Source organism: Marmota flaviventris, chromosome 6, assembly GCF_047511675.1.
Source record: "Marmota flaviventris isolate mMarFla1 chromosome 6, mMarFla1.hap1, whole genome shotgun sequence".
NCBI lineage: Eukaryota > Metazoa > Chordata > Mammalia > Rodentia > Sciuridae > Marmota > Marmota flaviventris.
The window spans coordinates 21,778,678-21,792,549 of NC_092503.1; the positions used below are offsets into that span (position 1 = coordinate 21,778,678).

At 38.4% G+C, this 13,872-nt stretch overlaps 1 protein-coding gene across 5 annotated transcripts in view; it reads right to left on the bottom strand.

Annotated features, from left to right (window-relative positions):
• Positions 1–13,872, bottom strand: part of Phactr2 (phosphatase and actin regulator 2) — a 135,267-nt gene that overhangs the window by 9,961 nt on the left and 111,434 nt on the right. For 3 of the 5 annotated variants that reach the window (XM_027938540.2, XM_071612959.1, XM_071612956.1), the window contains one exon: positions 9,453–9,529. In XM_027938540.2, the coding sequence (XP_027794341.2) occupies positions 9,453–9,529 (77 nt within the window). Of the gene's footprint in view, positions 1–9,448; positions 9,530–13,872 lie in introns of those variants that run through there. The other 2 variants (XM_071612960.1, XM_071612957.1) reach the window with 1 other exon arrangement.

A 13,872-nucleotide genomic window follows, 5' to 3' on the forward strand; every position in this document is an offset into this window, starting at 1 on the left:
TACACCCCAGCCCCCTGGATCACTCATTCTATAAATACTCTTATATAAGTGCAGAGTCAATTGTAAGATCCCCAAACTTAATTATAAGCAAATGCATAGTAATACATGATAACCCATCCGACAGAACATTCCAAAGTGCTTTCTGGAAGGGTCAATCACAAGCTAAAGAAAAATACAGAAATTCCATAAAAAATTTTAAAAGAGCAAGTGAAAACTTCTTAAATCAAACTTTTTATATAAAATATGAAAGAGAGGCAGAAAATAATAACAATAGCTAACATTTACTGGGCTGGGCACAAATCCAACTGTCATATATACATAGATCACCTCATTTAATCCTTAGAATAACCCTATAAGGTAGGGACTCCTGTTCCCTCTTTGTAGAGGTATGGGAACCGAAGCCCAAAGATGTCAAGTCACTTGCCAAGGGAAGAGAGCTCATAAATGGAGGTGCTAGTTTCCAGGCACTATTCTTTTTTTGAGGGAGAGCAGATAGCAGGGATTGAACCTAGGAGTGCTAAACCACTGAGCCGCATCCCCAGCCCTTTTTGGTATTTTACTTAGAGACAGGGTCTCTCTAAGTTGCTTTCAGGCCTTGCTAAATTGCTGAGTCTGGCTTTGAACTTGCAATCCTCCTGCCTCAGCCTCTGAATACTGGAATTACAGGCATGTGCTACCGCATCTAGACTCTACGAAAGTACAGATTAAAATGTACTCCAATCTGCATTTTCATTCAAAAGAGGGAGTGTTTTTAGTGCTCTCTGGGTAGAGTAGAATAGAAAGGCAACTAATTGGATTTCTACATCTACCAAGTTTTGATCAATTTTGTCAGAGAAAAATCCTTTTATCCATTTCTACCCTACACTTTGTTACAATTATCTCAAAAACATCCACCTTTCTCCACAAAGGGGAATCAATGGCAATGGGCTATTCTCCAACTTTTTATAGTAACTAGAGAAGCAAATTCAGCCCGATCCTGGGGTTGAAATCAGCAGTATCCCCTCCCTCCCTCTGAGGAAGACATACTGGCATTGTCTATGCCACATGAAGAGCAGGAGCCCTGGGAGCCCTGGGAGCCCTGGGAGCGCTGGCACACAAGATAAATTGTACCGCTAGGATCCTCATCCTGGGAGCCATCAGCCTCTCTTTCTAATGTTCAACTTTAGGAATTAAATAAAAGCTCATCTAATTTAGCAATTATTCAGCCCTCTCCAATTTTGCTCGCCTTTGCACACCAAACATTCCACAATGTCCCCATCTTCAGATGTTCTTTGGTCCTGGATTCAAAGTATAAGTGGGACAAAGGACATAAACTGTTTTCTCTTCCCATCCCATCCGTGACGTCTTTGGGATGAAGAAGTAAACAAAGAATTAGGTTGGGCAATCAAGCAAGTAGACAGTGGACTGGGAAGAGATAATCTTCTAAAGCCCAGCATTTTCCTGAAAAGTATCCTGCTTTTAGATTTCCAAACCTAGCAAGGACATTATCACACTTTTTTTTTTTCTTTTCCTGCAGACACCATTTGCCCAGGAACTGCAGTAGATAATGAGCTCCACAGCCTGGGTTGCGTGGAAAGATGACACCAGCAGTCTCAAGGGCTGGCTTAGAGAAGGAGGTGAGCAACCAACTCTGTGAATGCAATAAGATGCTGACAAAACCCAGGGGCAGAGCTGCAGCCTCTTATATAGATTGTCCAGATTTGGTAAAACAAAAAACTCATGTCTTCTCTTCTCTGTCTGATCAGAAAAAGCATAATCATATCCTGTTAAATTAAGCACCTTATCTTCAAATTCAGCTCTAAAATTCATGGTTAGAGGTAATGGAAATGCAAACTATCCTTAAGTGTGTTCCAACTGAGCAGTTTGCATTCATTTAAAAATATAAGTTCAGCTTTACCTACTGAGAAATTTGCCTGTCTGACAGAATGACAGTTTTGGCTTTAGGCTTCAAGTTGGTGGAGCAATAAATAGATTTACTGTGCCCTAAGGACACTTAAGCTTTTTGTCCACCCTCTTTTCAGAACTTTTCTGAGACTCAATTTTGAACTTATCTATATTTTCTTCTTCCTTTTAATACCGCAATACATTTTTCTTATTTTCATACTGTTGTGATGGAAAAGCTATTTTTAAATCATGGAATTCAGATAAGGATAATGATTTCCCTAAAGATGGTTCCTCTAAAACTTAATTTTAAAAAATTTACTCATCTTCCTGTAAATTCATTTGGGCACTATAAAAACAGAATCACGCCCAAATGTAAAAATATTACTTCACCATACTTCCCTATTTGATATATGCTAAATCCTGAATAATCAATCACTTATCTATCTATCTATCTATCTATCTATTTATTTATTTATTTTTGCCATGCTGGGAATGGAACCCAGGACCTCACTCATGCCCATTAAGGGCTCCCCCACGGGGCTACCTCCCCAGCACTCCCTCCTGCTGTCTTCAATACTTTCACTGTTATGCCATGTACACATATAGAAACCAAATGGAGAGGCCCTCCTAAACCACAGCTCCTGTTCCATCTGAGAGGTCACACCATATAGTGGTCAGACTCTTCTTTAGTCCTGAGACAGCCCTCTCATTCCTCTGTGGAGGACCCCTCAACAAATTTTAATTGCAGTCCTAAGTACAGTTGCTGCACTGTCACAATTCCATAAACTATGCTTATCCAGCAGCTGAAAGAGTGGTTTACTTTATCTGTAAATCCACATAGGATGGAAATACGTACAGAAAAAAGAAAATGAGATAATTGCCTTAAACTACACATATATGTATATGGGTCCAACTGTGGCACATTAGAAATATTTGAAAAATAGAGAAATGTCAAAATCCCCACAATTCTATAATAAACCATGAAGAATTTTGGATGTCATTTTCTAATATTTTTCTGTGCATCTGAATTTTAAATATACTGCTGTTAAATATGCATTTAGTCAATATCTTGACTTTCCTGCTTGATGTGATGCAATGACTTCTGGAGACCTACTGTAACTCGAAGAGCTTCAACTTAATGATGCCAAGTCTGTGATAATTCCCTTAATATAATAAGCAAATAATTGATAAGATAATCATGTGTGTAAATATTTCAAAGTACTTTACATACTCTAAAATATTATTTACAAAATTAATGTATTTTTTAAAGTGATACTCTCTCGAGTTTCAATCTGAAACCTACTAATTCATAAAAATTTGGAAAACAGGCTATCCAGAAGAAGATAAAAATTCCTCCTCATCTTACCACTCAGCTATAATCATTTAAAAATTCAGTTTTTAAGTAACATTTGACCTTTCATGCAGTTTGTCTTTATAATTTATGGAATTATTTTATATTGTAGAAAGTCCATTTACTATGGAAAGGGCAATAGTGGCCTTTAAAAAATGCAATGATGGTGGTCTCTTTAAAAAATGCAACGAACCTATCTGATAAATAGCCCACTGTTCAAGTGCATTTTGGGATTTTGAGCAGAAGGCTGAAAGGCCAGCTGGGGGTTAGAATATCCAGGATGTGACCAGATAAGCAGCAACCAGAGGTTCTAGCTTGGTACCTATCAGTCCTCAGGACGAATTCTGTGGGGAGTACCTGAGCCTATTCTTGCTGCAAGGTCTTCTACACATTTCGATTCCAGGGAGTGCTGGGGAAATTATGTCAAAGATCACCACAATTCTTCATCAAGACAGATTAAACATGCCACAGCATGTTTCCTGGGCTTAGAGTCTCAGAGGTGTCTTCTCTATGCACTGACCTCAGTGGGACAGTCACAATTAATATTAGTACCAGCCCAGTATTCAAGACAAGCCACCATGATGAGATCCTCACCTACAGAAATGAGGATTTGGGGAATGAACCTTTAGTTTTTCTTTTAAGAGTTTTTGACGAGGTAAAACATTCTTATGTTTCAAAAACTGAAAGGTTCCAAAGGGTAAGTAGTGGGAAGTCTCCCTTCCATGCCTGCCCCCAATCACCAGATCTCCTCCTGGGAGGGAAGCAATGCTATCAGCATTTTGTGTATCTTTCCAAAGATACAGAAACAAAGAAAGCTATATATGGGAACGGATCCATCCAGTGCTCCCTGGTACATTGCTATGTGGGAGCTGTCACTGGATGCGAGGTGCGTGAGCAGAAGCAGCAGAGCTGTCTCAACCCATTTATTAACCACCTCAAATCTGCAGGGAGCACAGAGATTTAGGTTTTGAAGGGAAGGCTTACTTGGTATGAAGAGATAAATTCTGGCACTAATTAGAAGAAAGAAGAGCTGCTAGGTATCTAGGTTGCATTTAAAGGCTAGGTAATGATTCATAGTGTGTTTATACCCCCAAGAGTGGCTGGTGCTAAGAGAAGCACTGTTTTTTACATGAGCAATTTTCTAAATGTAAAAGATTACCATATTTTTGTATTATTTTGGTTAGAAACAGCAGCATTTCCCTCAATGTTTTTCTCTTAAAAGAAATACTGAAAACAACTTGAAAACAATAAGCACGATTTTTGTCTTTAAAGCCAGAAACATTTCCCGGCTGGAAATTGCAGTTCTAATGATGTCATATAAATTAATGGAAAAATAGCAGTAGACATTCGCTCTACTGCCAAGTTTTGAAGACTACTTAAGCAAGGCATATTTATTTTAGTGATATGAATATTTAATTTTTCCTTATCTGGAAAGACATTTTAAAGAGTGTTAATCAATATTTTTTCTGGAAATCTTTTAAAGTTTACCTTTGACATCAGTTGTTATCCCCCCAAAGCCTATCTACTTACATCTATTAATATTAGCTTAAACACTAAGGATGTCAACAGTCTATTTTATTAACAACAAACATATTCTAAATTTCCCTAAGTGAGTAAATATAGTGAAGTAGCCAACACATTTATTTATTTATTTATTTAGGTACTGGGGATTGAACCCAGGGGCACTTAACTACTGAGCCACATCCCCAGATGGTTTTATTTTTATTTTGAGTCAGGGTCTTGCTAAGTTGCTTAGGGCCTCACTAAGATGCTGAGGCTGGCTTTGAACTCATAATCCTCCTGCCTCGGCTTCCCGAGCTACTGGAATTACAGATGTGTGCCACTGAGCCCAGCAGCCAATAGGATTGTGAAGGTGAAAAAAATATCCCATCAGCTATAAAAACACTACAAATCTATGCTCATTAAACAGAGTGACACAGTAGAAATGGACAAATAGCTCATCAGAACATAATAAGAAACTCAGAAATTGACCAATGTGTGCATTATAAAAAAGGATTTCACATCCAGGGGGAGATTAATGGCATGGAAACAACACATTATTGACTCAGAAAACAGTAAAGTTGGTTTACTCTCTTGAATCAAAACATAAAAAAGCACATAATAAGTTGAAACAAGTGGTTTTATAATCTTTGTTTCCTTCCACAAGGCAATCAATGAAGTAAAAAGTAACAGGAAAGATATGAATATGCAAAAATTAAAACAAAAATCATTTAAAAATTCTCAAGGTTAACAACAGATTGGAGAAAAATACCATGGCATATATAACCAAGGGCCAATATCTATAATATCTAAGGGGATTTTACTAATTCACATAAAAAAGACAATCCCCCCAAATTGGCCAAACATTTTGAATAAGCAAATCAAAAATAAAATGTTCAGTAAACATAAGTAAAGATGCCCAATCTCATAGAAATCAATGAAACAGAACATTATTGTTTATCCTTTAGAATATAAATCTCCCAACCACTCCCCAAATGCTGACAAGGGTGAGTAAGCAGCTTGGCATGCTCAGCAACTGTGGGTCAGGAAGATAACAGAATAGTATCTTTCAAAAATGTTAAAAAGAAAGAAAGAAAGAAAGAAAAATATCCTGAGACTTAGTCAATCTATTAATGGGACTAATACATAAATACTAGCATGTGTACCCAGAAATATATGTGCAAAATCAAGGTAGCAGTGTTTGATAATGAAAAACGGAAACTCCATAAACATTCATCAATCATGTAACTGTTCAATAATTTATTGTACATTATCTATGAGATGCCACAGAGTCATTCAAATGAGTGTGATATATACTGATATGGAAGGAATTTCTAGATGCTCTGTTTGTGTGTGAGAGGATACATGTAAGCACATGTGTGTACATACACATATACTATTTACGTAGATACATAGAAACATCTACATAGTACCTCAAACCTGTACAAGCGTCCCTGGGGGGAATGGAAGTAAGTCTGGGAAAGGAGTCAAGGGTGGTTTCATTTTTATATGATAAAATTTTGTACTATTTGAATCCTAAATTAATATATTCTTTTTCTACATCAAAATACACATATTAAAGAAGAAATGAGGGGCTGGGGTTGTGGCTCAGTGGCAGAGCACTTGCCTAGCACGTGTAAGGCACTGGGCTCAATTCTCAGCACCACATATAAATAAATAAAAATAAAGGTCCATTGACAACTAAAAAAAATATATATATGTATATATACAAAAAATAAAAAAGAAAAAAAGAAATGAACTGGACTTCTCCCGGTATCCTACTTCTGGTATATTTGTTCACAGTGTTTAACAGAACAGGAGCGGAACCTCTTTCAGAATAAACATTTACTTTTCATAAAATGAAAAATCTGTAAAAATGCATTGTTCTTTTAATTTGGTTATCCTTTGCTGTACTTTTTCCTCATATCATGCTATCAGATGAAAATAAGGTCATTAGATACCATTCTGAATGACAAAGAGTGGGCTGAGAGCAATCATTGCAGCCCAGGGGTCAGGTCTTGAGGGACACAGCACAAGCCCTTTCCCAATTACCCAGAGGCCCTAGCCAGCTCAGTGTCACAAAAATATTCCACCCTTTCTTATGATCAACTTTACTGAGAAGTACATCTTCAGGTTTCTCATTTTAGCATGAACTTTTCCTGACCCCAGAAGTGGCAGGGAGAATGTAAGTCTGGCCGTTACTGGTCCAAGGGTAGATTATAAGAGGAGAGAGCCCTCAAAGAGGGAAAACCACACTTCAAGATGGCAGAAGTCCCTGTGTGCAGATACAACCAAACAGGATATAAGAGGAAACAAACAAATAAAGAAGCAATGTCCCTTAGACACACGGGAGTTTCTTCTGTCCATGAGACTAATGTATGGGGAACAGCTGTGGAGGACATCTATAATAATGGAGGCCACCACGAGTTCCGTGGAAGGAGTTTGCTATTAAATAACGAGTTCCTACTGCTACTTCCTTTACCCAGCACCAAGCTTCCTTTACCCCCACACCACAGGAACCACTGCAGGAACAGGAGCACCATGGCGTATGGCTGCCCTACAGAGGCTGTTTCTAACCTACAGCAGCAGCATGTGTTCTCTGAAAAGACGGAACATGGTCTTCCTTCTGTAAGCATCTGTCCTGGTATCTTTTAACCTTAATTCAATTTAAAGATTTGATTTCTGTGCAAGTTTTTAGGAATACACCTGTTATAGAGAGCAAAGCACACACAGCTGAGAGAGAGAAATAAACAGGACACCTGTGGTGAGTGGGCATCAGATAATATGGTCACTCATGTTGGTCCACTCTAGTGTTAGTAGTCTGTGAAACTGAAGGGTACTGGGAGGAGAAAGAGTAGGATTATAGTTGCTACTGTCTGGATCTCAGGAGTCCTCCAAAGGCCTGTGTATTAAAGGCTTAGTACTCAGCTTGGCCCTATTAGGAGGTGGTGGAAAGTTTAAGAGGTGGGTCTTGGGGTAGGTCTTCCAGTCATTGAGGGCATGTCATTCAAGGGGTTGTAGGACTCTAGTCTCTTCCTGTCTCTTTCTGCTCCCCAGCAAAGAGGTGAATGGTTTTGACACTTGCTGCCACCATGATATGCTGTCTCTCTACAGGCTCAAAAGCAACAGGGCCAACAAATCATGGGTTCACACATCCAAAACTGTGGGTCAAAATCAACCTTTTCTCTTTTTAAATTGTTATCTCATATAAAGAACTCAAAAAGCTGAGCACCCAAAACAAACAAACAAACAAATAACCCAATCAATAAATGGGCCAAGGACCTGAACAGACACTTCCCAGAAGATGATATACAATCAGTCAACAAATATATGAAAAAATGTTCATCATCTCCAGCAATTAGAGAAACGCAAATGAAAACCACTCTAAGATTTCATCTCACTCCAGTCAGAAGGGCAGCTATTATGAAGACAAACAACAATAAGTGTTGGCGAGGATGTGGGGAAAAAGGTACACTCATCCATTACCGGTGGGATTGCAAATTGGTGCAACCAATATGGAAAGCAGTATGGAGATTCCTTGGAAAACTGGGAATGGAACCACCATTTGACCCAGCTATCCCTCTCCTCAGTCTATACTCAAAGGGCTTAAAAGCAGCATACTACAGGGACACAGCCACATCAATGTTTATAGCAGCACAATTCACTATAGCTAAACTGTGGAACCAACCTAGATGCCCTTCAGTAGATGAATGGATAAAAAAATGTGGCATATATACACAATGGAATATTACTCAGCAATAAAAGAGAATAAATTCATGGCATTTGCAGGTAAACTGATGGCATTGGAGAAGATAATGCTAAGTGAAGTTAGCCAATCCCAAAAAAACAAATGCCGAATGTTTTCTCTGATATAAGGAGGCTGATTCATAGTGGGGTAGGGAGGGGGAGCATGGGAGGATTAGATGAATTTTAGATAAGGCAGAGGAGTGGGAGAAAAAGGAAGGGGGCAAGGGGTTAACAAGGATGGTAGAATGTGATGGACATCATTATCCAAAGTACATGTATGAAGACACGAATTGGTGTGAACATAATTTATATACAACCAGAGATATGAAAAATTGTGCTGTATATGTGTAATAAAAATTATAATGCATTCTATTGTCATTTATTTTAAAAAATCAATTAAAAAATAAAAAAAAAATAATGGGAATCTAACCTAACAGTCTTCTGTGGTTCCAGAAAAACTGGATTACCATGCTAAGCTGTATCATTTGAAAATTCAGTTTCTATCCTAAATTATGTCTACTGTGAGCCCAAGGTGACACATATGTGCCCACACTGACTGTCACCAGCATCTGTTCTGGGCACAGAACTTTAAAAGCCGAAGCAGAATGAACACTGTTGACACTTGTTTTCTGGCCCAGAAAATGAAACTAAAAAGGGAACCAAAATGTAGCCCTTAGGAATGATTCAGACTTCTTTGAAAGGAAAAGAAATATTTAATTTTAGAAATTCTTATTCAGCCTGGTTAGTTACAGTGTTATTCATAATCTTATCATATCTTCAAAACTGACATACTGACTGTTAGGTCACCAGTGAAAGCAAACAAGGATGAATGTGGGAGAAGCAGAAATCTTCATGAGAAGATTTTATGCTAAAACTATTTAAAATTTTTATTTGTGATTAAAATAGACCTAACATAAAATTTGCCATCTTAAGTATCTTCAGCATGCTACACTGCATTTTGACTACTTACCTTGTAAACTGTCGACTCTCTTCATGTACTTCCATTTCTGTGCTTTTAAATTCATTTAGTTCTTTCCTTATGGCTGCCTAAACAGGAGAAAAAAAATAGGCAAGTACACTTATTACTTGGGTCCCATATTTCTCCAAGTCTATACAGCATCAATGAAACAGACATCCTCTTAAGGAATGGCCAGGACAAAGGGATTCCTAATTCCCATGAGGTAAAGGTAGAATAATAATTGTAATATCACATTATGGGTCAAGCATCCCTAATATGAAAATCTGAAATTAGAAATATGAAAAATCTGAAAGCTTTGGAGTGCCCACACCATGCCACAAGTGGGAAATTCCACATCTGACCTCATGTGATCATTGCAAAAGGCAAGTGCAGTAACGATATTGGAGAAAGTGACCTTGAGGCTTGGTGTAGAAGAAACATAAGTGAATTTTGTGTTTAGACTTGGGCTCTGTCTCCATCATATCTCGTTATATGTATGGAAATATTCCAAAGTAGGAAAAAATTCCCCAACCAGAGAAACTTCTGGTCCCAAGCATTTCAGATGAGGGATATTTAAGGTGTAAATCCAAACTAAAATCAGGACTGACCTCTTCAAGTGTCTTTGACAACGGGGGTGGGGAGGGGAGCCTTGGCTAGACTCATGGCCCAGCATACAGAATATCCCCCACCTCGATGACCACAAGAAAGTGCTGGGCATGAGATTTTTCTGAGAAATAGTATCAGATTCCTATGAAAGTTCTGCACTTATTACCGCCCACAATAACATAGTTTTGACGAGCTGCCACAGAGCTACTGGGAAAGCAGTTGCTATTTATTCTTTAATATTGAAAGTTTAGATAAACAGAACTTGAAATTTCAGCACAGTGGGCAAAGCAACTCAAGGAAAATATCAAATCAGATGCATTACTATTTAAAGAACACATAACCTGTGCCATGTAAACTTTGGTGTACAAAGAGATGCTTATGCCATTCAGAGCAAAAAGCTGAGACAGTCGTCAAAATGTTAACTTTAGTTTATCCGTTAACGAACAGTGACTGGATGGCGCATGATTTTGGGTTTCAAGTTTTTGCTTATTTTTATTTCCTCATTTTTTCTACGAAGAATGTCTTATTCATTTTTTTTTAAAGTACTAATAAAACACCCCTGAAACCTCTAGGCAAAAAATGGACTCTTCAGTCAAAACACAGAGTGACAATATAAATCACAGAGAGTGATTTTGCTGAGAGATAAGAAAATCTGTTTTGTGGTTGGAAAATAATGAATTTTAGAAGAGGGAGAAGACAGAAGAAAGCCTGGAGGGCCCTCTCCCCCAACGGATCACAGTGAAATCCACAAGCTTTCCCGCCCATGTGCCTTCCAGTGTTCTGTGTAAATCCTGTTGACACAGACCTCTCTTCTCCCCAAATACATTCCTCAGCCCCTGTAGTCTCTATGGGGAATCTGGGTGTGGAAACGGTGGTAATAATTCACACTACTGATTTCTGGAAGAGCTAAAGCAAGCAGAGAAATGTTTGTGGGCCTGTGTCCTCTCAGACACGGCTGTTTTTCTCACTGCCTGTAAAAACTGATTCAGAACCAGAAGCTGGCAAAGCTGAAGATGCCCCATATCATTCACAATTCACATCTAGGGGAATTTCTTCTTTGAAAGAAAGTATATTAATTTGAAGAGGGGCAGAGAATCCTGCCAATGTTCACTTTAAATTTCTTCTCCAAATGTGAGGTCTTACTAGAGGATGTGAGAAGCTTCACGCTTGAAGTCAGAAGACATGGATTCTAGACCTGGCTGCTCCTTCAATAGCAGTGTGGCCCTCGGGGAGTCACTCTGCTCCCAAGCCACAGTTTTCTCATCGCTGCAGCTTGAATAAGTGTTCCCCAAAGGTCCATGTGTTAAAGGTTTATTCTTTAGGGTAATGCTATTGGGAGATGCTTGGGACCTTTAGGAGGCAGGTCCTTATGGGAGGTACTTAGATCACTGGTGTTATGCCTCCGAAGAATCTGGCCTGTGTTCTCTTTGATTTTCAGGTTCATGATGTAAGTGGTTTGCTCCACCATATAGTACTCTCCATTGCCATCTAGCGCCCCCACCAGAGGCCCATATCCATGGAGTCACTTGATCTTGAACTAGAGCCTCCAGAACCGTGAGACAAAATAAACCTTTTCTCTTTATAAGATATTGCCTCAGGTATTTTGTTATAGTGATAGAAAACACTATGACATTCACCTGGAAAATTCAAATGAGAATTCCTCACAATATTATGAGTACTAATTCAAGGACATATCTGGAAGTACTTTGTATACTATAAAGCTATCAATAATGTCATTATTGTGAGGCATTCATAAATAAATTATCTGGGTTTGTGACTGTGACTTATAATGCCTTCATTTTCATTTATAGAAAAATTGATTCCTAGAACCAGAAGTTGGAAAAACTGAAGATGCTTCATTCCCAGTCACAATGCACATCTAAAAGAAGTTCTTCTTTGAAAGGAAGTATTTTCATTTGAATAGGGGCAGAGACTCCTGCAAATGTTCATTTAAAATTTCTAGATACTCTAAATACTAGAGTTCAAGAAGATGTCACTGAAGAAGACTCAAAGATATATAAGACAAAGTCCTCACTTGCAATAGTAGGTTGCCTATTGTTCTAAGAGTTTGGCAAAAACCAATGAAAGCATTCTGAGAGAATCAACTAGGATATGGAACTTAAAAACTAGCACAATTGTAAATTGTGTGTGACACATCCTTTATATTAATAAAATGTACAATTCTTTAATGACCATATATCTACACACATGCTTTTTTATGCAGAGAGCCAAACACTTAGGGACACACCCCACATTCTCATCTGTAATGTGACCTTTCCATTTCCTCATCAAGAGTGGGGTCTTGCTCTCCAGCCTTGAATCTGGGTGAGTCCTATAACTGTTTTGGACAACAAAACACAATTGAGGTGATACTGTGTCTGTCAGTCTCGGGTGTAGCCCTTTCCTAGCCTGGTACCTTTTGCTTATTAGAAGTCAGCTATCATGTAAAAACATGTGACTTCTCTCAGTAAACCACACTGGAGAAATCCCAGGTACAAGGAAAGGCCTTAGAGGATGAGACCCTATGTAGACAGGGGGTGGTGGAGAGGGGAGAGGGGGCAGGATGAGACAGTAAGTGAGTGCACCAAGGAGCCAGAGGGCACAGGCATGTTCCTGGAAGTGGAATCTAGCACTAGCATTTTACCTGATGCCATGCACATCAGAAACAACCCTCTGAGCAGGGATGTTCCCTCATCCTAAGTGAGCAAAATAAAATAGTTGATTTAAGCCACTTGGCTTTGGGGTTGTTTGTTGAAAAGCTGTGGTTAACGTCCGTCAATCCTGTTCCGTAACTTTTATCTTCCAGAAGATAAAATCGAGGCCTAGACACTCATGTGACCTGTTGGAGATCAAGTGTGCACTAAGTGACAAGGATGGGTCCCCTATATGGGCCTCAAGCCCTACACACTTTCCAGTAAAATGAGCCTAACTCATCCAGATAATTGCCTCAGATCTTTATGCTCTGTGTGCTGTCTTGTAATTAAAAATCATAAGTCAGTTATATGAGTGATGTGGCAATAAATGTTATGTAAAATTGCAGGGTCTAGTTGAGAAATATATCAGAAAGATATAACTACAGGACATAGAAGAAATGCAATATTTATTTTAAAAAATTCACTGAAGAATGAATTCCAGGAGTTAATAAAGAGAATGATTTCTTGAGAGAGATTAAAAAGAGGGGAAAAAGTAAGTAATTAAGACTTTTTATTATTGGTGAAATGCATGTACATAATCTTAAATTTCTTCTTTACAAATGAAACTAGATTTTAGCCCTAATACTTTTCACATAACTATAAATGGGACTGATTTTGTTGAAAGATATGAGATAGAAAAACGTGGGCTGAAATAGTGGGGTTGGAGGACAAACGGTGCTGGGTTGGATCACCATGGGAAGCCACTGAGAGACACAACCAACCAAAAACCACCAGGAGATAGCACTGAGACCAGATATGTAGTTAAATTTGGTATTATGGGGCTGGGGTTGTGGCTCAATGGTCGAATGCTTGCCTAACATGTGTGAGATACTGGGTTTGATTCTCAGCACCACATAAGATTAATAAATAAAATAAAAAGTCCATCAACAACTAAAAAATATTAATTTTTTTTGGTATAATGAGAATTAAAGGAAAAAGGAAATGAAAATGACTAAAACTAGGTATAAAATTGACCAGTGGTGAGTAGTAACAGTTCTGCTTCATCAGCCCGTCAGTTAAGGGGGCATCCTGACAAGAAGCACCAGCAGATTTTTTGACTACTATGCAATCTTCTCAAATAGCAAGGATGTGAGACCAGAATTAACTAAAATTTCCATTTTGATATGCTTTAA